The 24676-nt window shown below is 39.9% G+C and overlaps 1 protein-coding gene across 1 annotated transcript in view; it reads right to left on the reverse strand.

Moving 5' to 3' along the window:
* TLN2 (talin 2) overlaps positions 1–24676 on the reverse strand; it is a 184594-nt gene that overhangs the window by 65291 nt on the left and 94627 nt on the right. Inside the window, exons 13-27 of the mRNA XM_086756871.1 lie at positions 22495–22571; positions 20572–20752; positions 19145–19258; positions 18405–18513; positions 17491–17699; positions 16631–16729; positions 13013–13180; positions 11206–11500; positions 8937–9103; positions 7598–7726; positions 5899–6012; positions 3774–3887; positions 2292–2426; positions 1189–1317; positions 463–565 (exon numbers count right to left, since the gene is read on the reverse strand). Of these exons, the coding sequence (XP_086612997.1) occupies positions 463–565; positions 1189–1317; positions 2292–2426; positions 3774–3887; positions 5899–6012; positions 7598–7726; positions 8937–9103; positions 11206–11500; positions 13013–13180; positions 16631–16729; positions 17491–17699; positions 18405–18513; positions 19145–19258; positions 20572–20752; positions 22495–22571 (2143 nt within the window). The remainder of the gene's footprint in view (positions 1–462; positions 566–1188; positions 1318–2291; positions 2427–3773; positions 3888–5898; positions 6013–7597; positions 7727–8936; positions 9104–11205; positions 11501–13012; positions 13181–16630; positions 16730–17490; positions 17700–18404; positions 18514–19144; positions 19259–20571; positions 20753–22494; positions 22572–24676) is intronic.

Below are 24676 nucleotides of genomic sequence, written 5' to 3' on the forward strand. Positions count from 1 at the left end.
GAGAAATGCCTGCAGTGAAGCCATAAAGTAACAATTATACCCCAAGGACCACGTTCTGCGCACAGTTCTACATCTGTGACTAAATCTCAGTGACGCATTGAAAAAGAACACAGCAACATTTCTAGTGGCACTGACCTTTAAATTGCATTACGTTTCAGTTGTGTCTTTCACAGAGTTTGAGTGGCATATATTTACAGAAATAACTGATATCTCAATCTGTTCTGATTGTATACAGACACATAGCAGATTGCAACACTAATCTCTCATGAAGCACACTGTTTACTAGCAATTCCTAGTAACGTGCCACAATTCACTATTGGGATTAAAAAAAAAAAAACCAAAAGGAAAAAAAAAAGAAAAAAGGCAATGCCTTGTTTTAAGTAGTCTATGATAAGAAAATCTTCTATCAAGTATTTTAGAGAAAGCAGAGCTTTCGCAGAGCCGTTATGAGTAAAACTCTACCTGTGTAGTGCTCATTGCCTTGCGCAGCACAAGTTAACAACTGGGCCATTGACGAACCGACCGCTTTGGATGTACTTCCCAGGTCCTGAGCACATTTCTCAAGCTGTGAAAAATTGCAAAGGAAAAAATTCTTTGCTTAAGTTCAACTAAAACAGAGTTGTTTTTTAAACAATATTAAAAAATTCCTCACTCCACAAAACCCAAGCTTTTACCTCAGCTACCAAACACACATATAGTTTCTCTTAAACGTGATTAGCATGCTTTCCCTGTCCAGGGTGAAGTAAATTAACATATTAGATAATATGAAGTATAAAACTATTTTGTAATTAGCAGTGGAAATCAATACTTTCTTCCAAGAAGGGTTGTTTTTTTTTTTTCCAAATAAAGCACTTTCTAAGCCTACCAGGACTGACAGTTTCAGAACTATTGAATTCTCATCTTTGTCACTACTGAAAAGAAATTATTCTTGACAAGAACAGACCAAAACATTGCTGCTGTAATTTGTACAATAAAGAAGGAGGCCCTACAGTCCTACAGAGTAATTCGACTGCAGAACATGCTTCAGGTGTAGTAAGAATACATACTTTTTAAGAGAATTAGTGCAAAATCCTATCAGTATCATCATTATCCAAAGCCTCAAGACTTGTTTTGCCTCTAATACTTAAAATTTTTAACAGCTAACTTCATTTGTTTGTTTTTAAACGAAGAACATCCTTCTACAATTACAGTTTCTCCTGGGAGAGGTTTTAACTGTCCATCCACAGCTGCCATCTTCGCATCTTGCAGTTCGTTTTTGAGTGTCTGGACTGTATTCAAAGCAGAATCAATTTCCATTGGGCCACATGCTTCATGAGCCTATTCAGAAATCAGAACAATGTCACTGTTCGCAGCTGTACAGAAATAGTAAATGCTCCAGATATGATCTCCCCCTCCCAAATTATTGGTCTCATGACTTTAGAGGCTGTTGTGGGCACTCTAAGTGTTACACATCCTAAATTCCAAACTCCTGCACAATATTCTTAGCTTGTGAATAGAATAACACACTGCTAAAAGCCACCAGGGGAACGAGATGCTTGCGTACACACACCATCACACTGGGCAGTCCAGGTACTGAGAAAATAACTGCTGCAGCCTGGACTTCACCTTTGACAAACAACCTAACTACGCATTGCAACTGATGTCACACTGAATGCTCTGATGGGGCAGCCCACAATCATCAGTACCTGAACTGGAAATTTTCATGTTAGGTCAGGTGTAGCCACCTGTGTGCTACAATCCTGTTTTTGGGCCTCAGTGTCCACACAAAAAAAAGCAGATTTTCCACTGATAACTTATTTTTTTTGAACTCATAAATAGTTTAGAAATGTGTGCACAAAACACACATAGCCTGTGTGTTCATTCCCTGAATTTTAGAGATGATAGCTCCAGTTCACAATCACAACACTGACCACAGCAGTGCTGTATCTGGATTCTCCCCAGCTTGGCAGGTACATGAGATCTGCTCCCCTCTCCCTGCTCTCCTTCAGCTGTAACAGCAGCTCAGAGCTTTGATGTGCTGCCCTGTGTGTACCCTCCTCCTGGTTTTCTGGTATGTAAAGGGCAGCACAAACTTTTCAGTTTTCTTGCCACTTCTCCCCCAGCTTTCTATTATGACACAGAAGCCAGCTGGGAGTCTGAGCAAACGGCAGAAGAAGCAACACTGGGAAGTGAACACTGCCTGAGCGTGAGCCATTCCCTTGGGGGAGACAACAGTGGGCCAGGCAGGAGCAAGCCTGTGACCACCATCCAAGCCGTCTTGCTTTAGCTGATTAAAACTAGCATTTACCTACCTTCTGAGAGGCAGTCCGCAGCTCAGCTAAGCTGGTAGCAAGATTCTTCGCACACTGACTTAGTTGCATTGCTGCAGCTTGATCAGTCACGGTGGGGACTGCAGCTTTAGCAGATGCCACCATTTTACTTCCAGGCTGTTCAAAGAAGAGCAGTGCATAAGTTTTACTAGCTCATTTTCTTTAAAGCAAGCTTAGGGTTCAATAAACAAACCGCCTCCTCCATTCACACACTCATGAGGTTTCTAGATATTCTGTAACGACCATTTCATGTGCTTCCCTGCTCCTTAACCATGCACCTTCTAGATCCCAGCCTTTTATTCATATGCTGCACCTCCTCACAATTCCACACTGCAACGTCCTCTGCAGCAGGACACATTTGTGCTCTACTGGTACAACGACTACTTCACTGGTACCAATGCCTGCCTGAGGCCTTTGAGTACTCACGCAGACTACTTAAAAATATTTAAATGTGCAGTTTTGCCATTCAGCATCCATGTAGCACATTCAAGTCCAGGTGGCACAGATGGCAATTTTGTTTCAGTGTTTCTAAATATTTAATTCTGGCAAAATTCTATAAGCTGAAAACTGCAATTCAAGCAATGACTCTTCACAGGGTTTGCTGCTAATACAATTACAATACTTTGCTGATTCTTACCAGCACCGTAGTACACACATACGGCCAGAGAGGAGGTGGATCATTTTAGTTACTCCAGAGGGAATAATACAGCAAAAAACCGAAGCAGAGCGAGAGCATTGTTTGCAATACCTCTGCCTACACAGGACCACAAAGAACCTGCTAACAGCAAGTAATGAAAGGGTCCATTTCCATTCCACGTTTAAGGCAGGACTAACTGGTACCAAGTAATGATCACGTCATTACATGGATAATTGGTTTCTTCTCTTTGTTTCTTGTAATAACAACAATAAAGCCAATACTCTTGTTACCAATGCTCAATATTTTATCTATTTTTTAAGATGTTTTGGAAGAAGCACAGAGTCAAATTTTGTGGTTTGTTCAACACTTCACTAATATCTAAAAAAACCCATGGTAATACTCTCTTTTACTTATGAAGAATTCTGGAGCTTGTTGTTGCAAAACTAACTTTACTAAGAAACATTACAACCACATCTCACATATTCAGACCTCTGCCTAGAAACAGGCTGATTTCTCTCCGCCTTGTTCTTTAAATTCTTTCCCAGAAGGCAAGTGCCACAGCAACGAATGTTTCTTCTCCATACACTTCAGTTTTCTGGTTACTTTTATCCCCAATTTTGGCAGTTTTCTATCTCCACAGATTCAACATACATCAGCCATCTGAACTGAGGAATTAAATTCTCCTTAACAATGGCCTGCAGTCAGTGATGAACTTATTTACATGGTTCTTAACAGTTTACAGATTATTTATCACAAATAAAAACACACAGCACTAAAAAATGCTTTTTGCTCTGATGGAATTTACTGTAGCGATTGATTCACTTTACCTGAAGGAAGTTTTGGCTGGAATTTATTAGGGCAAGCTGGGCACTGAGGTCTTCTGCCTGAGCTTGACTTCCTCTTACACCCTGCACCAACTGAGGAATGTGGTCTGCAACGTTCTACAATAAACAAAGGGAGATGCTTTTCGTAGATAAATAAGAACTCCAAACCCTCTGACACTAAAGCAAGCCCTCTCTCCACTCACTTTTGGGCCTGGCCCTGTTCAACATCTTTGTCAGCAACATGGACAGTGGGATCGAGTGCACCCTCAGCAAGTTCACCAATGACACCAAGCTGTGTGGTGCTGTCTACACGCTGGAGGGGAGGGATGCCATCCAGAGGGACCTTGACAGGCTGGAGAGGTGGGCCCATGCCAACCTCATGAAGTTCAACCAGGCCAAGTGCAAGGTCCTGCACGTGGGTTGGGGCAAAATTTTTTACAATGAGGGTTGTACAACACTGGAACAGGTTGCCCAGAGAGGAGGTGGGTGCCCCATCCCTGGAAACATTCAATGACCGGTTGGCCGGGGCTCTGAGCAACCTGATCTAGTCAGGGATGTCCCTGCTCCTTGCAGAGAGATTGGACTAGATGACCTTTGAAGGTCCTTCCAACCCTAACCATTCTAAGATTCTATGATTTAAAGACAACCTGTAGTATTCACAGGTACAAGACTCTTGTGCCTTCAAAGAATTTGTTTATAGTAAGGCTGGAGCATTCTGAAGTGTGTATTGATAAAACTTTATTCCTGGACTGCCCAGATTCATGCTCCTTGTCCATCCATTTCAAAGTAACTCTCACTTCAGCAGTGCAATACTAGTTTCCCCCTTCCCCCCAAAGTAGGTATCAGATGATCTCTGCTATCTAATTAAATCATCATAAAGATAAAATTAGAATGAACTGTGAACACCACAGTGATTCAGCTTTTTTTTTTGTTTTTAATTTATACTGAAATAGCAGCTGCCTAAAACACAATCTTGAGATGTACTTGAGATACCTTATTTAATGCCAACATTTTTTCGGAATACCACCGTGACAAGAAATAATTGCTGAATGTTAATGTGGCTTTTAATGATGCCTTCTTTAATAGTTTCGTTCTCGTTCCCCACATAACTGCTCTTACATCTAGAAGAAAACCCTTTTGTATTCTATTGTCTTTTCACATTTTTTGTTTAAATGCAATTTCTTTAAAAACCCTGAAGCAACATTAGTCAGAGCTAGAAATTAAGCTGCCAAATGTAGCTTAAACACAAAAGAGAACAGCTTCTCACCAGACTCTAAATTCTAGCTTGGAACTATAACAATGACTTCAGGCATACCTTGAAATCTGTGGTCTTGGCAGCTTTAACTTCAAGTTAGGAAGCATGTTAACCCCATAGTAATGTCTATAACCTATTTTACACAGTGACATTTAAGGCCGCAGTTGCTTGTAGGCTGAACATCAGAACAGCAGGATCAGTGCTGTTAGTTACATACTCAATTATATAACCCACACATTAAATAAGAGTTTAACCCCATTACAGTATAAATCACTATTGCTACTTCATCCTTTGTTCTGGAAAATTCAAAAGCTACCTTTATTCCATAGCAGCTCTCAGTCCCATTTCACCGCATGTATCACTCAACAGCCTTCTGAAGAGCACACTCATGCGCTGAATGCATGGCCAAGACTCCTTGCCAGTGTCCAAATCTGAGCAACCAAGCCCCTCTGCACAGTGCTTCTAGCATAGCTCTGCATACACAGTACCACTGACTGATCTGCAGCAACACTTCTACTTAAAGCACTTGTTTCAGGTGAATTGGTTGTTACTAAAGAGATACATGCTGAGGTATATGAGCCTGTCCATACTTTCAGTAAGGTGTGTGCAGGAGTATTTGTAACAGGCAAGTACTACATAGCGTTTACAGTAGCTTAGCTTTTCAAAGCTCTCCATAAAGTAAAGCATAGAAACTATGGATAACACAATAATGAGGGCTCTCCAGAATTCATAGATGAATTCGTGTGTTGTTGGTTTGTTTTTTTTTTTTTAAATCTTCTTTTAAGGTTGCAATAGTATTATTATAGAAGGTAATCCTCGGTTCTCCATAAAGCAGAATTCGAGTTGTCTGTCAGTGGGTTGTGATATGTTTACCTTACAGCTCTGCACAAGTTGCTGGTGGGCTGCTGTGTTCTTATTGGAAACAGCTGCATTCTGAGAAGCTGCAATAGTCTGGGTAGCAGCAGCTGCAGCTTGTTTGGCTGCAATCTTTGAAGAAAAAGAAAGAGAGTTAAATCAGTGGTAAAAGTCTGAGTAATTCAGAGGATGTAATATACATTATAGGTAACTTTGATAGTAACAGCTGGGACGGATTAATACATTATATCCCTTGATTAATGTGATTTGCCTTCAGGTAACTCATGATTGCTCTTCTCTCAAGATGAAAATGAGATGAACACTGTTTTCCATCTCTAACTTGCCAATAAAGGTGGATGTAGAAGGATTCTAAGCTCTTACTCCTTCACAGCTTAGGTTGCAATAAAACCATAAGTCCACTGCAGAGGGCAGAAATGGTCTAATCAGTTAGCTCCTTACAAAGAAGGCCAGAGAAAACAGGCAAAGTACATACAGTGCTTCACACTGCTATATTAACTCCTCTGACCAAAGACTCGAGGGAGCCAACTACCACTGAGATTGCTCTAGGGCAAAAGCAAAGATAACTAAAATGATGCAGAGGTACAAAATACTGCTCCTACTGAGTCTAAAAGCAATGAGAAGACCTTCTTCAAGTATATAAGAGCCTTATCATCAACCTCTCCCTATTAAAAAACTTTAAATCCAACAATTTATCCAAGGTATTCCAACATGTTGCATAATAATTTCCTTTAATTGGCTCGCTAAATACAACCAAGCATGAAGTTCATTCTCATCATCACACATTTCACTCCTTTGTAAGGCAGTGTATATTATCACAGCAAAACAAAAAAGTCCTTTCTATAAAGTTTTCTTGCATGCAGTTAGAAAATGGAGACATTAGCCTTTATTTCCTGAAATACTTCCAGTTTTTGCTTCTAGCCAGGTATAGTAATTTAAATGCACTTCTGAAACACGGTTACCTGTGTAGATCTCCTTGTTTGTCTAATCTTGTTGCATTTGAATCAGACTACTGTAAAACCACAGCTGGAAACTAAGAATTATGAAAGGCTTCTTTTTTTAATCTATTTTTCTACATTTTAGCTGAGAATAGGAAGATCAAACCTCGCCTACAAGAAAAACTCCAGAGATACTTTATCCTTCGTGCACAGTAAATTGCCTTTCTCCCCCTTGGCTGTGCTACCAGCTATGAGGTATCTTTTCATTATCATTTCTTCTTCTTTGATTCTCTGAATAACTTACCAGTTTAATTGGATATGGTGCAATTCAACATATCTTTGTATGGAAATTTACATGAAACTCTAGCAAATACACTAGTAAAACCACCAAAAAATATTGTGTGTAAATGACAGATCATAAAGATAAATCAAAATGGTAATGAGGTAGTTTCAGCTCAGTTGTTTGAAACTTCAGCTGTTCTAATTTTATGACTAAGCCACCACCAAACGCCTCCTGAGTCAAATTCTTACACTAGCTTACTGCATCAGTGACACAAGTTGCTCAGTTCCCTGAGGATTATGGTATCATATGCTGGCACCTCTAATTCCAAGCCTTGTAGTCTGGAACCGAGTTTACAGTGCTATCATCCTATGCTTAGCACTCTTCCTGAAATATGCATTTCTACTTCCTCGAAATTATCTACAGATAACAGTTATCAAAATGGAGTAAAATGAAAATTCAACAGTATGTAGTTTCCAACCTCTAATCTGTTGACAATTTTCTTCTTAATGGCATTTTGTGCAGCAGCATTTGTAGCAACCCGCAGTCCCTCTGCTGCTTCTCTCAGGCGCTGCTGTTGATCCTCATTTTCAGGATTGGCTGCAGCTCCCTGCAGAAAATTTCAGAGCAAAAACCATGAGCCTCGGTAGAAGTTCCTGGAGAAAACGTAGATGAATATCGAGGCTTTAGTTCCAGACAGTGTCTGCTACATCAGCCTTTACTTTCCCTATATTATCTTAACTGAAGTTAGAAGAACATTTAAACGTTACAAGACTTGGAAGCAGAAAATCTATTGCTAGTGCAAGGCTGTTGCTGTATATGCTAGGTACTATAAGGAAGGGAGTTAACTGCACCATACACCACTTTAGGTGCTTGGGAAAAAAGCCTTTGTAAACTGCTTACACTATGGTCCGTAATAATGTACATTGATTATATGAATGTAGGTTTTGATAAAAAAAAAAAAACACAACCCCAAACCAACCAGTTTTAAAATTCCCAATTCAATCTGCTTTTCAGTAACTGCAGTCCAAACTCTGAGATGTAACACAGTAGGTTTTCTCCATTTGAAGTCTGAGAAAGCACCGGAAAGTCAAGGCCAGGTTGGACGGGGCTCTGAGCAGCCTGATCTGGTTGGAGATGTCCCTGCTCCTTGCAGGGGGGTTGGACTGGATGGGCTTTGAAGGTCCCTTCCCACCCCAACCATTCTGTGAGTCTATGATTCTGTGATATGCTTCCAGAGCCCTAGCAGAATGGCTAGCCCTGATCTGTAAAAAGTCATTTCAGTGCAGGATCTGGGAAACAATTCAAATAACATACTCCTCCCTAGTAGATTTAATAGATTTCTAGCACGGGGTTAGATATTTGTCTCTCTTGTGAGAACAAGGTGGGGGGGAACAATATAGGCAGGACTCCCCAGGTGGAGGAAGCTGTTTCTAACACAGAGGCAAAGTTGCTTTATTAATGGCTTTTGTTAGAGATATCTGCAAGAGATTGCTATGGGTCTGTTGTTCCATTTGCACTGGTTAGACTGGTACAAGACTTTGCATCACAGTGGTTATGGCTGGTGTTAACTGCCCGAAATGGCTTGAGTCAAAGCAGTGCAAACAGTTTTTAAAACAAAAAAAAAAAAACCAGGTAACTAATAAACGCTTTTTTTTCTGAACGTACCTAGGATAAGTCATTGAATACAGAACATTTACAAGGTAAGAAAAATCATCTCTGCTATCAGTGAGACCCTATCTGTAATAGCCCACACACCACCTCTTCTTTTTGTATAACCATACAACTTTAAGCTGATAGTTAGTTTATTTTCCTGGTACCTTTGCAGCTTCAACCATGCGGGCTGTAGAATCTGCCAGGAGCTTTGCGGCAGCCAGAAGCTTCTTGGAGTTGTCCATGTCGATTTCTGCTTCAGCATCCGACCTCATGGCATTGACAAGATCAGAAGTGGCTTGAGCCAGTACCCTGGCCTGCCGTACCATCTCACCTGTGGTATATAAGTATATTTTTACTTTCCTTCTCTCTGCATTTTAGTTTCAGCTTCAAAAGTCATCTCAACAGAATGAGAATAAAGTTACAAATGCTGAAGTATTCTTTTAACTTGAAAATGATACACAAATAGTTCAAAACTTAGAAGCTTCATAAACAAAATCTTTGATTGCAACATAAAGGAAAGTGCTACAGAGGAGATGAAGCAAAAAAGCGGTATTTGCATTCTCCACAGCAAGACAAAAATAAAAAAAAATCATTACTTTAAAGTAATTTTGTATATACAGTTCAGGGAACCTCCTGGCTCAGTGAAGATGTCAAGTTACAGCTGAGATTTCACTCCTCTAATAAAAACTACACCTCTTTCACCTATTCTACCTTTGGGAAAGATCTTCTGTCTAATATAAACTAAGAACTCTGCCAGAAGAGACTCAGCACCAATTAGGCGATTTTGGCCAAAAATAAGGTGTATATTTAACATACTGGAGTCATGTTCTGGTCACGGTGAAGCACAGAGATGAAACAGCAATGCTTCTGAAGTGCCCTTTCTAGAGCAAATTCCTTTGGTCACTAAAACATACACTTGAACCCATAAAGCCTTTGGCTTTCTTTAGGTTATCCAAACAAGCAAGACATGCTTGGGTCTAAGATCTTATTCTTTCCAAATGCTCTTAAAAGAATCATGGGAACAAAAACCAAAGCAGCATTTTTCTCATACGTAGAAGTGACTTGTGGGCTTCAGAATTAAATACTTTCTTACTAGGCTCCTTTGATCAGGCATAGGCAAAAAAATTAAAATTTTCTTATAGTATTTCAAACAGAAAGAATAACCTGCTTGGGCTATAATACAGCTGCCACAAGCCAGAGCCTTGTTGCTGTTAAAATTGCGAGCGCAAAAGTGCAATGATATGTTGAAAACAGCGACAGGAATCTGAATGCACAACAAGATATTTGACCGTGAACAGAAAACAAATGCTATCCAAGATAATTTCTTTTACTGCATCCTTCTGCACAGAAGCTGAACGATAAGTGACAGCTAAACATAAAACTGGAGATGCTTTCTTGTGCACAGCTACAGTAAGTCAATTCCTTAGGATAGCTACAGAGCATTACAAAACTTTTTCCACCACTTTCAATTGCAAGATTGAGAGTGGTTTAGCAAACATTCCTATGCATCTTTTAAAAAAACCTAATCACTCAGATTTCTCACAAAGAGAATTCTAGGGTCAGAATACACTGAGAATTTCACTTATTACTCCCCTCCACATATTCCTCTAGAGAACTGCTGCACGGCTGAAATGACAGTTCCTTAAAAAAAGAAACATCTGAAAGCTTTACCTCTTAAATGTAACAATGAAGATGACTCTACAAAAAATATTAGTTTGTTCATATCAACTGTACAACTGTGACTGAAATATTTACTTTCCTTGCCTTACGTTTATGTAACACAGAAGAAAACACCAACACTATACTATTCACCATAACTGCTTTTAAAAATGGACCCCATTTTAAACTTTCTATGAATTGTCTTGATTTCAAGTTGATACTGCCCCTTCACAGTGTCCTACTTCACAACATTTATACCTATTGAAATTTCACCATTCTAAGTAATTTACTTGTTCTTTACTAAATTTTCATATTGGATCAGTTAAATGTTAAGCATCTCAAGATTTGACTAATTCTAGAAGCTGCACATTTTAGAAATGTCATAGGAAAAAGCAGAAATAAGTTTCAAAACCTACAACAAAATCTTAACATAATAAATCAATCCCAGGGAAGCATTCGCTCAGGTAGCTGTCTCCATAGCTGGAAATAAGAAATTACTACATAATTCTGTGAAACGAAGCAGTGCCAGAAACCAGACAAAATACTACAACGATCCTTTTGCATGACATTGATAGTTTTCACAGAATATTCATTCTGTCTAGCGCACAGTTATGCGTATTTTGCTAATTTAATACTATGGGTGGAATGACTACCTGTTACAACACCGCTAGCCTAGAAGCACAGAACATTTCGGAAAAGGTTTTTTTACTTGCGTTATTCGAAATGCGCACATCTCTGAATCACAGAAAGCTACTGTCCATTAGAGAAGCTTACCAGCATCTCCCATGGAACTGAAAATACTCTCTGTGACACACATGATGGTATCCGTAGCCTGGTCATAGCGTCCAATGGGCTCTCCCCGGCTGGCAAACTGGCGGACGTGCTGCAGGAGGTCATTCAGGGCTTGGCTGACAATGCTGGCAGCTGCGCTGACCTGCTTCAGTAACTCAGTGTCATCTGTGGCAGCCTGGCAGGCCCTCACACAGTTCTCCACTGAACGGTCTACCAGCTTCCCTGCCTCAATCAGCTGTTCCTGACACACTGGAGAGCTGATGGTGGGACTCACCACCTGCATGGGGAAAGGACACAAAGCATTCAGAAAAGGCTTATTTGCAAGTTTCCTAACTACTAATAAGGTAAATATCTACCACATTCGTTTCTAACCTTTAACTTATCTGTTGTCCCTAAACAGAAAACCCTGAAAGTGAGTATTTAAATAGATAGCTTCAGAACATCTAGATTAGGAATCTGGGCTCTGCATATTGTTGATTTAACCCAAATTTAGATTTTGAGAATGGAGGCTTCCATCTTGTTTCACGCTCCTTCAGCAGCTGCTGAACTGAGCAAACACTAGACAGTAGTTTTGGAGGGCAAGCATGGGCCAAACTCCTCCAGGGTAACTACCTCCATTGGCACACCTCTGTACCCTGGAATTCCATATGAAACTAAATCTTAATTGGAATTGGTCTTGTAAAGCCTTCTTATTATCAGCCTCGTTTGTTTGTTTAAACAAAAGTAGTGCTTGGCAGAAGCCGAACAACATTCTACTTCCAAAGCCACAGGACAAGTAATAAACTACAGTAATAAAATCTACAGATCAGAAACCACCACCATTTCGTTCATCCCCCATTTTGTTCAGGCATATCTGGAGAGCTGTGCATATCTTATGAGGAAAACAGTATGCCACTGGGTGTCTTATGCCATAGTGAACAAATTCACAGGCAGTAAGAACATCAAGTCTAAATAATGAGAAGGCATACATATGCATTACAAAAAGCCGTTGCAGCCAGCAAAACAAAGTAGAAAATACTGAAAATTTCATACACAATATCAGCAATTAATTTTAATATAAACCTTCTGGATATTTCACAACAGTTGAATATCCATTTCTCTGCAAAAGATGACACTGCAGACTTCAAAAGCAGCATCCAAGTAGGAAATGCAAACTCTTTAATTTTAAAAATTAAACGAGTGCTTTATTTATTCATTTTTAAGACAAAAAAGGCTGCAGAAGATGTAATGGTTCAATTGCAAACTTCAGAATTTGAGGTCTGATCTCAATTCCTTTGTCATTTGCTTAGACTGAAAACCAGTACTTGGCCAAAAACAATGGATCTATTAATACAACTGGGCTACTGTAAATTAGAGGAAATACATTTAAAATCAATGAACACCAATTTGATCTTATATTCAGCAAGAACATCAACTTTTAATTATTTAGGTTTATATTAGATGAACCCATCCTAATTCTAGGCTTTATTAGAAAACTTGCACAGGTCCCCAGGTACACTGTGCTTCTTGAACTAATATGTTTTACTTCTTTATTTTATGAATATTAGTAATTCATCAGATAGTCTTTGTTATCTGTAGAATCTTCTCTGGGGATTACAGCAACACCTCACATCCTCTGGGCTCCTGATTGCCGCTTTTATGGGTGACAATTTATTAAACAACAACTTTGACATTATGTAAGTCTAGAACTATGACATTAATGCAGTATATTGTCCGAGACGGTTGGAAATACACAGCAGCGTACACACGAGACAATGCCTTGCCACCTCAGGAACACTTCTAGCCTCACCTTCGCACAAGCCACAAGCTGGGAAGTGGAGAGTGCGCACTGTGTAGCGGCAGCGATGACCCTGTTCTGCAGCACTGCATCCTCAGCTACTTGCGCTACATTCTTGGCCTTCAGCACTAACATGGCAGCAGCGTTTGCAACAGCTTTGGCCAGACTCATCAGAACATCCTAGCAAAATAAAGGGAAAACTAAGTATTATGAACAAAAAAGTGCATACTTTGTTTATATTAAGATCATGTCTCCTGACAGTAAGATCTCGTGTCAAAACGTAAACATTTTGTTTTGTGCAAAGCAGCAAACATGGCTATTACTCAGAAATAATCTACAGATTTCTGTTATCAGTACAACCATTTCTCTATTTATTTTAAGAAGTTACTGGACTGAATGAGTATGAACTGTCAAAATTTTGAATTGGCTCAGGGTCCATGAGAAGCAATCTGTGTCTCACATTGCCATGGGTTTATCTTTACCTCCTGAGAATACCCGATTAGTACAAAACCATCTGAAGTTCACCACGAAACACGCGATAAATACCTGCAATAAGGATGACAACCTCAAGGAGCAAACTGCTGAGGACAGACAGTTAAAACTAAATTCAAGTACTTAATTGTGCTAAACAGTAACAACTGCGACACCGTTTTTGAAAATGCCATTTCCAACCAGAGTATTTCCTTGTTCGTGACGTAAATACAGCCCTATAAATTACTGCTCCAAAATATAACTCAAAACCAGCTCTTAATTCCAGAACATTTTTCCCCTTGTACAAAAATAATTTAGTTTACTCTTAAACTGCAAAATTAAAACACCCTCATGTGTTAATTCCTGCAATGAAAAAGTTCAGAAAATTTCTTCCCACTTCCCCACTTAAAATGCTACATTCCACACACTTCAGTTTTTTAGTGGGATGGAGCCTTCCTAATGCTTTTACTGCTAAAATGGTCTGGCTTTCCTTTAGAAGGACACTACAGGTACACTTACGCATAATTTGAAATTCACAGCAGAAGGAAAACCTTGGACTTCACAAATTAAGAGGACTAGTTTTCATTTTGTTGTTAGGCTATGAAGGCATGATAAACCATCCCTCTCCTTACCCACCCTTTCCAGCACTCCGTAGCACTTACCAGAACGTTTAGGTTATTTCCCTTACCCCAGAAAGAGAGGGCTGCAATACTCAACCAGGAATACAAATAAGAACCTTGATGAAATTTGCAGACAGATTTACTAGTAAATCAAGTATTTAAAATGGCCTGTAAGTTACATCAGTAGATCTCTTGCATACAGTGCAAACAAGGGATATCTCTGTTGCTGTAAATTACCTCCCCTTGCTGCTGATGCAAACCTGTTCTTTGAATTGAGTGGAAAAACCCAGAAATGTTTTTAGCAGAGCATTTAAGAACAATGGTCTTAAACTGCTAATAGTTAACGCTGCCATTATGTCGTACAGGCATTATGATATGATAATACTAATAATCTTAAAGAAATTATGTTTGTAATACAATAATTTTGTTCTACTTAGTTTACCAAAAGGTTGTGTGAAGTTTTTGTTTACATGCACACATACACAGCAAACACTTATGTGTAAAACACTATATTTAATGAGAAAAAAAATAGCTTATTTATTAGTAAACATTCATTTATTCTTCATAAATACATGGCATAATAGGTCATTAGCTTGCAAAGACAGTGAAACATAAGGAAGGGCAAGGACTGAAGCTGTCTGTGTGCCTGTGTTCTGGTTTTGTTTGGTGAGGCGGGGCCTAAGATGGCAGCTTCTGTAGGAAACTGCTAGAAGTTGCTCCACTTTGTTCAGGGGACTCGGCCGGGCCTAGGGCGAATCTGCTGCTGGCCAAGGCCGAGCTGATTGGTAACAGAATGTTCCGTGATAACGCCTCTGCGATAACGTATTTAAGAAGGGGAAAACAGGAAAAAAAAAAAGAGGAGAATATGTGAAGCAGCTGAGTGGGGGCAGAGGCCCAGAGCACAAGCCTTGGGGGCCTTGCAGGCCTCACCCTCTGGCCTCCCGCTGGGGGGGGCCAACTGGGCCCGACTTGGCCCAGCCTGGCTGCAAGAAGTGAAGAGGAGATGAGATGTGAATGAGATGCAAAAAGGATCCTGAGAGGCGTCTGCCAGCCTGTTGTGAAAAACTTTTCTTGTGAGAGGAACGGCTGCAGATGCCAAGGTCAGTTCAGAAAGAGGGGGAGCAGTAATGTAGCTCCTGGCCAAGATTCCCCTGCAGCCTGTGGTGCAGCCCATGGTGGAGCAGGTTGTCCCCCTGCAGCCCATGGAGGTCCATGGAGGAGCAGAGATCCACCTGCAGCCCGTGGAGGACCCCACGCCAGGGCAGGCAGGTGCCTGAAGAAGGCTGTGGCCCATGGAGGCCCCGCTGGGACAGCTGTTCTAGAGGGACTGCACCCCGTGGAAGAGATGACCCACGCCAGAACAGTTTCATGAAGGACTGTGGCCCGTGGGAGAGACCCCACGAAGGAGCAGGGGAAGAATGCGAGGAGTTCTTCCCCCAACAATGAAGTAGCAGCAAAAAACAACGCGTGATGAACTGATGACCGTGTCCTCCATTCCCTCTTCCCCCCTGTGCCGCTCGGGCTGGGGGGAAGGTAGTAGAGATAATCTTAAGCCTGGAAAGAGGGAGGGGTGGGGGGAGGTTATCTTGTTCCCTTTCTCGTTCTCAGTTCTGTTTTGCCTGTAACGGTAACTTTAAGGATTTCTCCCCGTCCTTATCTCAAACCTCGAGCCATTTTTCTTATATCATCTCCCCCTGTTCTCTCGAAGGATGGGGGGAGTGAGAGAGAGACTGCGCAGTCTGGTCCCGATCGGGGCTGAACTATGACAGCCTGTGCAGGTTTTAAAACACAGTGCTTCCCCACAAAATCCCAATGGCATTCAGGTTATAATCTTGCATCTGATAGGGCATACTTAGTGAAGACAGGCACAGTTTTTAAAAATAAGTTGATTGCTGTTCCTTATTTTCTGTATCTGACCTGGCACTGTGCAATACAACTCGCACCCTGCTGCAACTGAAGCAAATGGGAACTACAATTCAAACATACTAAGCGTGACACCATGTCAAGTATTTTAAAGATCAACAGGTCACAGGGTATCTCAAATTAGCAGATCTCTTGCCTTCCATGCCAGATTTTCTACTGGTAAAATTGAATAACAGTTACAAATCCTACAGGAAAGCTATAAAAGATATTAATGCATGCAACTCTGAGGTACTGAAAGTTGCCATAAAAGAAACCAGTGGTGAACACAGGATTGAAAGTAAAAAGCAGAGTAGAATTTGAAAAGCAAGAGTCTGACCAGTATGCAAATAGCATGAGCCATGTATTTTAAACACTCAGGGGAGCACAGTGCAAACATCTCTCCATGAAGCAAGAAAGCATCTGCATGATGCACAGAATGGAGCAGGGGTTCCTATGAAACAAGCACTCTGAGATTGTGTAATTAGGAACAATTTCATAATGGATTAACCTCAATTAGCACTGAGAAACTTCAAATCTAGCAGTTCCTAACTGCACTTTGGGAAGCCTAGTTTTATACAGTGGCCTCCTCATTAGAAAGCTGCACAGTTCTGACAGTGTCAAGCAACCCCCTTATTACCTGGAACCTTTCATCTGTTTCATTCTCTCCAATTTGTCTCAGTAGCTCCCCGCTTGCTTGTCCAATGCTTCCAGCTGCAGTCAAAACTGTCTGTCGAGGCTAGAAAAATGTAACAGTGAAATACATTAATTCAAAGAAAAGGAGCTTTACTTGAATTTTAAATTTCCTCAAGGAACTTCTGCATTAGTGTGCCATCAGTATGGTTAAAAAAATTATGCAACAGAAAGACTTCGAAAAAATCTTTAGTTTTCCACACGTACAACTGCTCCCAGAGAACATGTAAAGAATTTTGAAGAACTTGAACTGTTGTAATAACTCCAGTCAATATGGTATGAAACATCAGGAGATTTCATGTTCTTCAAAACATAAATACCTGAAGAGAAGAGATCTAAGGCAAATTACCTGCAGACTTCAACTCATAACAGACTGATCAAGACAGTCTATCCTGGTCAGTACTACTCTCATTTCTGGAACACTGCAATAGAGGAATTAACTTTTCATTTTATTTGTCAAAGTAGACAAAGCTAGTAACAAAAAAAATAATGCATGAGTATCTTTCCACTTCCTATTGAATTGAGTCAATTCGTTTCTAAGAGAGAATATAGTAGCCAGATAAATCAGCTACTTATTACACAAATTAATTAACCTCTGTATATAACACAGAACATCCTAATATCAAGGTGCAAGACTTAAAGGCATAAAGACAGAGATAGGTGAAGGAATAAGAAATAGTCAAAAGAACTGCTTGCACAAGGGACACTATGTGGCACTGAGCAGATGAGGCTTAGAAGCTAACATGTCTCAAAAAGCCAAAGTCATGCACTTGAAAGAGGAAACCTAAGAAGTTTCCATCTACTCACTTCTCCTGAAGTAGGCTGCACAGCCTTCAGCAAGTCTGAGACAGCACCAGCCAACGTTCGAGCAGCTTTCAGGAGGTCTTCTCCACTTCCAACTTCATCATCCATGAGAGCAGCAAGCAGTTTCACACCTTTAGACATCTCAGTGAGGTTGGAAGAGATGGTTGTAATTGCACATCCCACAGCAGTGTAATCAGTATCAACTGGGTCCCCTGCAGAGAAAATGTTTTTCATGATTAGAATGCTTTAGTGGTTAAAAGGGAAAAAAGGTAGCTACCACAAGCCAAACTCTGGTGCGAGACAAGAGACACTTCAAGATAGCCAAGCAATGCCTACTAGGTAATTTCTTTATCACTTAAAAAAAATAAAATTAGAGACTGCTATAATTTTTCCAATTTCTACATTTCTTCTTCTACAAGAACTTATCCTCTAATGTAATTTCTCTTCATTCAATGCTAATTGCTGAGAAGTCCACAGTTTCAGCTCTTTCAACACTGGAAAAACCCAAGGTAACACAGTATTGACCCCTTTCACCCATTCAGAGCTCCTTCAACTTGTAATTTGCTGAAGAAAAAAAAAAAATCACTGTCAATAAACACATAATCTCTGTCTAACAACTGTTGGATCAATAATGCTTTTTTGTAGGAACCTCATACTCTCTACTTTACTTTGCTGAATAAGCAAGTTACATTTTATTTTCATCAACAGTCGTACCTTTAGAGTTCAAGATAAATTGAAGATACAAAAATTGTCTTGGGAAGGACAGAAAGCCTGTTCCACACGTCAATGCACTTCGCTACTGGGGTATTTTGAAGAAAATTTTTCTCCAGCTGCCCCATACTCAGTCCCTATGTTACTGGAATTAGACTGATAACTAACCAGGAGACTGCAAGGAAACCCTGCTCTTTGTAATTCACCTGCTGTAAGGTTGACAACAGATGCAGTTCCTGCAGTGATAGCATCAACTTGAGAGTGTATTTCATGTTTTGATTCATCAACCTTGTTCTGAACCCATACTCTTGATGCCTGAAAAGCAATAACAAAAACAAGAATTAAGGATTGCTGTGAGGTTCTGTGAGAAGAGATACTATGCAATCTCTTGTTCCTCCACGAACCTTTAACAGTGAAGCACAGGACAACAACTAAGGCCTTAAAGAGAAATATGAAAGTAAGCATTTTCTTTTGCTGAACCATTCACTACAGAATTGCTGTCACAGGTAAATGCCACTAACAGTGCATCCATGAAGGCTAAACCCTTGACTGACAGTCCCCCAAAAGCAATAGTCTCCGGATGTATCCTCCTGCCCTAACCTGGATCAAAACCAACAGAATTGTATGTTGTTCTCATTTTTCAAGTGTCCAGGAGGCAGGCATTCCCACCATACTGTCCACAGTCTGCGTTTAATTGTACTTATGTGCATGAAACAAATAGGATTCCAGACACAGCTTTGCAAAGGGAGCTTGCCACATCTAATCTCAGAAGACTGATGAGAGTGAGGTGGAACACTACACAAATTCCTTAAAGAGAGCACAAAATTTTTATCTCATTTAAAAAACTTTAGAGATATCACTTTAGACCCAGGGAAAATGACTAAACTGATCTGTAAACACCCCAAAGCGTTAAGATCCACTTCTATAAGGGATTAGAAGAACTCACCATGTCCTGCCCCAGAGGTGGTAGGTTATCAACTTCACTGAGGTCAGCCTGTGCCTGCTGAACAGCATGCATACTGGTGTTAATAGTCCCCATCAAGGCCTGCTGAGCTGAGGTCTGAAAGGCAAAACAATGAAATAGCTGTGTGTTATTCCAAAAGCAGATGGTACACATGCACGAAGAGACAGTGAGAGACAGCAACCCAGCAACCTCATCAGGCCATTTCAGATAGCTAGCTTTTCCCTGGTGCAACGGAGAAAGCAAAGCTCTCTAACACTCTTCTCTCAGTCTTATTGCTGCCTGTGCCATTTTATACTCTGTACTTGCACACATTATGAAATGTTGGACTTCCTCAGATCAAACAATGCCCAACAGACAGGCACAAAAACACCAAGTTGTCTTATTGACTTCCAATCTAGGAAAATGAAAACTGAATTTCCTTCTAGGATATCATTATTGATTTCCTGGAACAGCCTACCAAGGACAATTCTAAAACTAATTTGCCATCAATATGCATAAGCTAACATAAAAGTGAAGAGTTTTAGGTAGAGTAGGACAGCTATCTGTACTGGATGTCTGTGACAAGGTTTTGGCTGCACGGGTGGCTTCTGTGAGAAGAGGCCAGGGGCCTCATGCTGGGCACAGCTGGCTCCGGACTGCTCTACCAGACCCACCACAGGACACCGCTGAGCCCAGCAGCCAAGCTGGTGGCATCTCTGGGAAAACGTCATTAAGAAAAGGCAAAACACCACATGTCAGCGAGAGGTAAAGAGAATTAAAAGGTCAAAAAACAACCCTGCACACACCAATGTCAGAAAAGGATGACCTATGTCGAGAGAAAGCTTTTTTAATTTTATTTTCTCCTAATCCCTTTGTTGAAGAGCAGGAGTAAAGGAGTAGCTGGGTGGGCGTCTGGCAAGCAGCCAAGGCCCACTACACATACTACACTTCTAGTGCTATGTCGTGGTTTTAAGCATTGATCATATATCTTCTCTACAGCCTGTTAAGGCCTTTAATTTAATTTAAATGAAAAAACTCAGCATCAGCTTTATGCCTGCTAAAAAACTATAAACTAGTGGGCTAGTGATAAGCTAAATGTAAGCTTTTTTCCTTAAAATTGCTTACTTTTGCCAGTCTTTAAACTTCTTTTTTTTTCTGATCTCCGAACACTAGTTTAACTACTTAGAAGTAAACACAAGGCTGGAAGTGCTGGCTTTAAGGAAAATGAGAAAATAAGTAAAAATGTGATACTCTAAATATTTCAGCAATGCTCAAAACTTAGGTTTTGTAGGATAGCCAGGAAGCCATACGCGATATCCTCCTCCTGCTCTGAGTTATATGTATAACAGGCTATTTCTGACTACTTGCATCACAGACAAGTTTCAAATGCAAAAAAAAAGTTTCAAATACAAAACAAGAAGGTTCCTCACAAGCGGGGGCATATGTCCTCTGTGCATCTGACCAATTGTGACTTGTTGCTGGGGAGAAGGCATGATGCCAATGTTGAAAGTCTCTGGGCCACTGGACCCTGAACGCATAACAGCTGGTAGTGCCACAGAGCCATGCTCCACCTTCCCTGTTCGGTTAAACTGCTGCTGCAAGATGGTAGATCTAGGGAAAAAAAACAAAAACAAAAACAAAACAAAAAACAAACCAAATAAACAAAAACATAAAATAAAAAAAAAAAAAAAAGAAAACAGAAAAATCCAACACAGGGAGAATTAGTTAGCTCCTGCAAATCAAGTCCTACCAGATGTTCTTCCTTTAGGATTTTAAATTGCATTTCACAACATTTTGAGAAACTGGAAAACAGTCTTTTACAGTCTTTTTTTCCTAGCATATTAGGAAAAAAAAAAAACCCAACCTAAATTAATCTGGGGATATTGGCAGATCAAGTATTAACAGCACTAACAAGCAGGCAGTAAGGAAAGAAGGCAATGTGCAGTTTTGGTATATGTGGTACAATGGTTTTACCCTTCTAAGATTCACGACAGACGGAACCAGAACAAGGTTTATGGCATAACAACTGCTTTGTTTCAGTTGTATTATAGGCTGATCAATAGAAAATAGAAGCATGAACCCTGAGGAGATGCCTTTTGCAGGCAATCCCTTGATTTGCAATAAAAACTAACATGTTTTCTTCCCTCTTGATACACACATGCACACACAGTACTTGCTAATAATCTGGCAGCCTATCAGATAAAGGGCTGGCAGGTAGGACGCTTTCAAGAATATTAAAGTTACTGTCATCCATGGTCATGAACCATTTGACTAGATATACTGCTCATATTTAAATACGGTTCAAGCTTCAACACCTAGAAGCATTGACAGAAATTCCGGCTTTAAAAACAACCATTTGCTTTGGAAAAAAAAGTAATTTCAACTGTGAAAAAGCTTGTATTCATCTATTACAAGTTCTGGGCTTCTCTGCACAGTGCTTAGCTAACAGTATATTCTGGAAGCGATTTGGAAAGGGCATTGCCAAAAGAAAATACAGCTGAACCTGTGTGACCTGTCAAGAGTTGAAATTTCACATAAGGCCACATTAAACATCTAACAAGTCTATAGCCTATAAACTGTACGTTTAACAATAAATCAAACAGACTTCTCACATACACACTGATGACACTGCCATCCTTAGAGTTCTAAGAGGAGATCTGAGCGGTTCATCACAGCTTATAACGTCACAAATCTATCTCTACCCCTTCACTGCAAGGAAACATTCAATATTTCTTCTCAAGAGTATGGCCAGCTTTACAGTTCTGCTTTTTGCTATATTCAATTACCCTCCCACCAGAACCATAGCCTGACCTACAAGTACCTAAACCTTACCTCTACCCACACCACACCTCTGATCGGTTTGTCTTAAGTGGTTCGGTGAAATAAGCCAGCTCTGTTCACGACACAGTATAGAATTAAAGTGACAGAAGTGAAGTTTAGGGAAACATGGACCTAGCAGACACAAGCAACTAAAATCTTGCAAATCCTAGGTGTTTGCATGAAGACCAAAAATCTAATACAACATTTTCAGCTCTACATGATTACTCACCCCCCAGCATTTTACTGAATCACAGCCTGAGTTCCTTTGTTCAACAGTGAAGTTACCACAAACTGGTACCACTACTGGTTGACTTAACCAACAATTTTAGAGACAAATATCTGCTTTTCAATCCTCATATGAAGCTAGGAGCCTGCTGAATGCCTGGGGACAGTACTTCCTTCTATTAAAATATCCTGTGGAAAATTACTCTTTAATAATAATAACTATACTATTTCATTTGAAAAAAAGCTGCCACAGCTAGCAGGTGTCACTCTTTAAATAAAGAGCATTTCCTCCTGCTGTATACACTCACTTCTTAGGTGAAACAGATTCTTCCAACATGGTTGATTCCTCATCACCTTCAAGTCCAAATCTATCTTTACTTTGTTTCTGGAAGGAGGGGGAAAGGGGGAAAAAAAAAAAAAAAAAAAGTTAAACAACATGTGTTGCTTTTGCTTCTCTCCACCATTTCTTTGCTGTTTATCAGAACCCTAGTCAAATAATTTGCAGAGTCTTGTCCCGTGCTGAACACCACACTTTTTGGCAGTGTGTAACAATAAAACCTCCACCTCAGAAGAGCTGCCCTTCAGCATCCAACAGACCAGGTTTAAGCCCCAGCAGATTAAGTGCATAAAGGAAAAAGCCTATTGGTGCCTTTTTGAACAAAGCGGTACAGAGAAAGTGCTGAGATACTGTCTTTTCTCATGGAACAAAAAACGTTCTGAGGGCAGAGTGATATGCAACAACAGCAAATCCCAGCATAAATAGGACGCGTACCATCCCCTTTCCCATGCTCTTCTAACTCAGGAACATCAGAGTGGCTCAGTTAACTAGAACTCAGTTGTCAGTCACACTTAGCATCCTGAAACCTTACTATGTGGTACTACCTACCACTAGGAAATACATACCCATAGGAGAGGCGACACAGTTAATACTGTATCCAAGTTATTTTACCATAGTTACTTCAAGCTTCTGACAGTTTGCACATCTGATTTTTTGAGGTAGTTTTTTATAGTGGTACAAGGGAGGAGAATATACACAAAGGAAGTAAGTCTAAATCACTAGAAATAACAATAACAATCATCAGTTATAAAAGTAGTGCCTTGTAAAAGCAGTCAATTTGGACTCGTGATCAAAGATATTGTCTGCTTTCCACCTTGTTAGGTGATCTGTAGTCTGAATATCTGTATCTATGTATAAATAGAGAAACATCCACTACGACGGTGGGTACATTTAATGGGAACTCCTCATGCACATCCACATCCATACACACACCCCCGACAACTTACTTCAAATAAGTTCTTACTATTATACTTTGAGTTTCTACATGGACTGAAACCGCCTATTTCTAGTCAAGATAGTGCCTTTCTTCCATATTAATACAAAGTAAAAAAATATATCTAGATTTAAAAATGGTACAAATTACTCAAGTTCATCATTCGCTTTCAAATGATTAATGACCTAAAATTGCGGGACAAGAGGAGTTGAAGGCTGGGGAGCACTGCATCAATAATACTTTAGCAAAAAAAAAATCCACATCAGAGCAAATAAGTTGTATCAGTCCAAAACACTCAATAATTAACATTAGGCAACTAAGAACAATAAACCTTTGTGATACTTTGAGGCATGCGTCACAGAGATAACATGGGCTTGACAACTGAAAACTGCATGCTTCTCATACGCATTATGAAGCATCATGCGTGTTTATCACTTAACCTGTTCATAATTTATTCATTTTAAAACTGGCTGTGTCAGCAGATTGTAAAGCAGAAAACAAAGGCCTGGAAGGAAGTGGAAATACACTTATCTGTAATCTATCAAGACAGAAAGGCTGCTGTCCTTTGGCACTAGAGAGCAAAGCTCCTTTTGAAGCTTAACAGCTAGAATCAAGTTTTAAACCATCTATAGAAACCTGCAGTTTATTTACTAAATCTGAGACTGACAGCCTCAGAGAAAAGGCACGTGCTGTGATGAATTCTGGCAATCCTCCTCAACCTCTGATTTCATAACATGTGATGTTACATCCTACACTGTTTGCATGAACAAAGGTAATAAATTCTTCTGAGCTGCTTAGCTTTCTATTTTTTTTTTTTTTACTATTCAAATCTATTACAGCAAATAATGTAGTTCGGTTGAGCCTTAATAAAGAAAAAAAATTGTCAAGGAGCAACCAGTACTATTTGAAACATCTCACTTTTCTATACAACATATTTAGAGTATGACCATTCAGCTCCACATTTGTTGTCAAACAACAACTTTGGTATTTTTTGCTGTTGAGCTTATTTACTTGGGAATATTTTGAATGCTGGAGATGCATATCAGCCTCTCCTCTCTCCTGCCAGGCACGCTCCATAAAATCAAGTTCCAAGACAGTCTAGCCTCTTCACAAACACAGATTTTATCCCTCCTTCTGCATAACTGAGATATAATTCTTTGCTTTACTGATCATAATATTTTTAAAGCAACATAAGTTTTGCCAAAAAACTTTCTCAGCT

This window comes from Chlamydotis macqueenii, chromosome 12 (assembly GCF_036417535.1).
Source record: "Chlamydotis macqueenii isolate bChlMac1 chromosome 12, bChlMac1.mat, whole genome shotgun sequence".
In the NCBI taxonomy this organism is placed as follows: Eukaryota; Metazoa; Chordata; class Aves; order Otidiformes; family Otididae; genus Chlamydotis; species Chlamydotis macqueenii.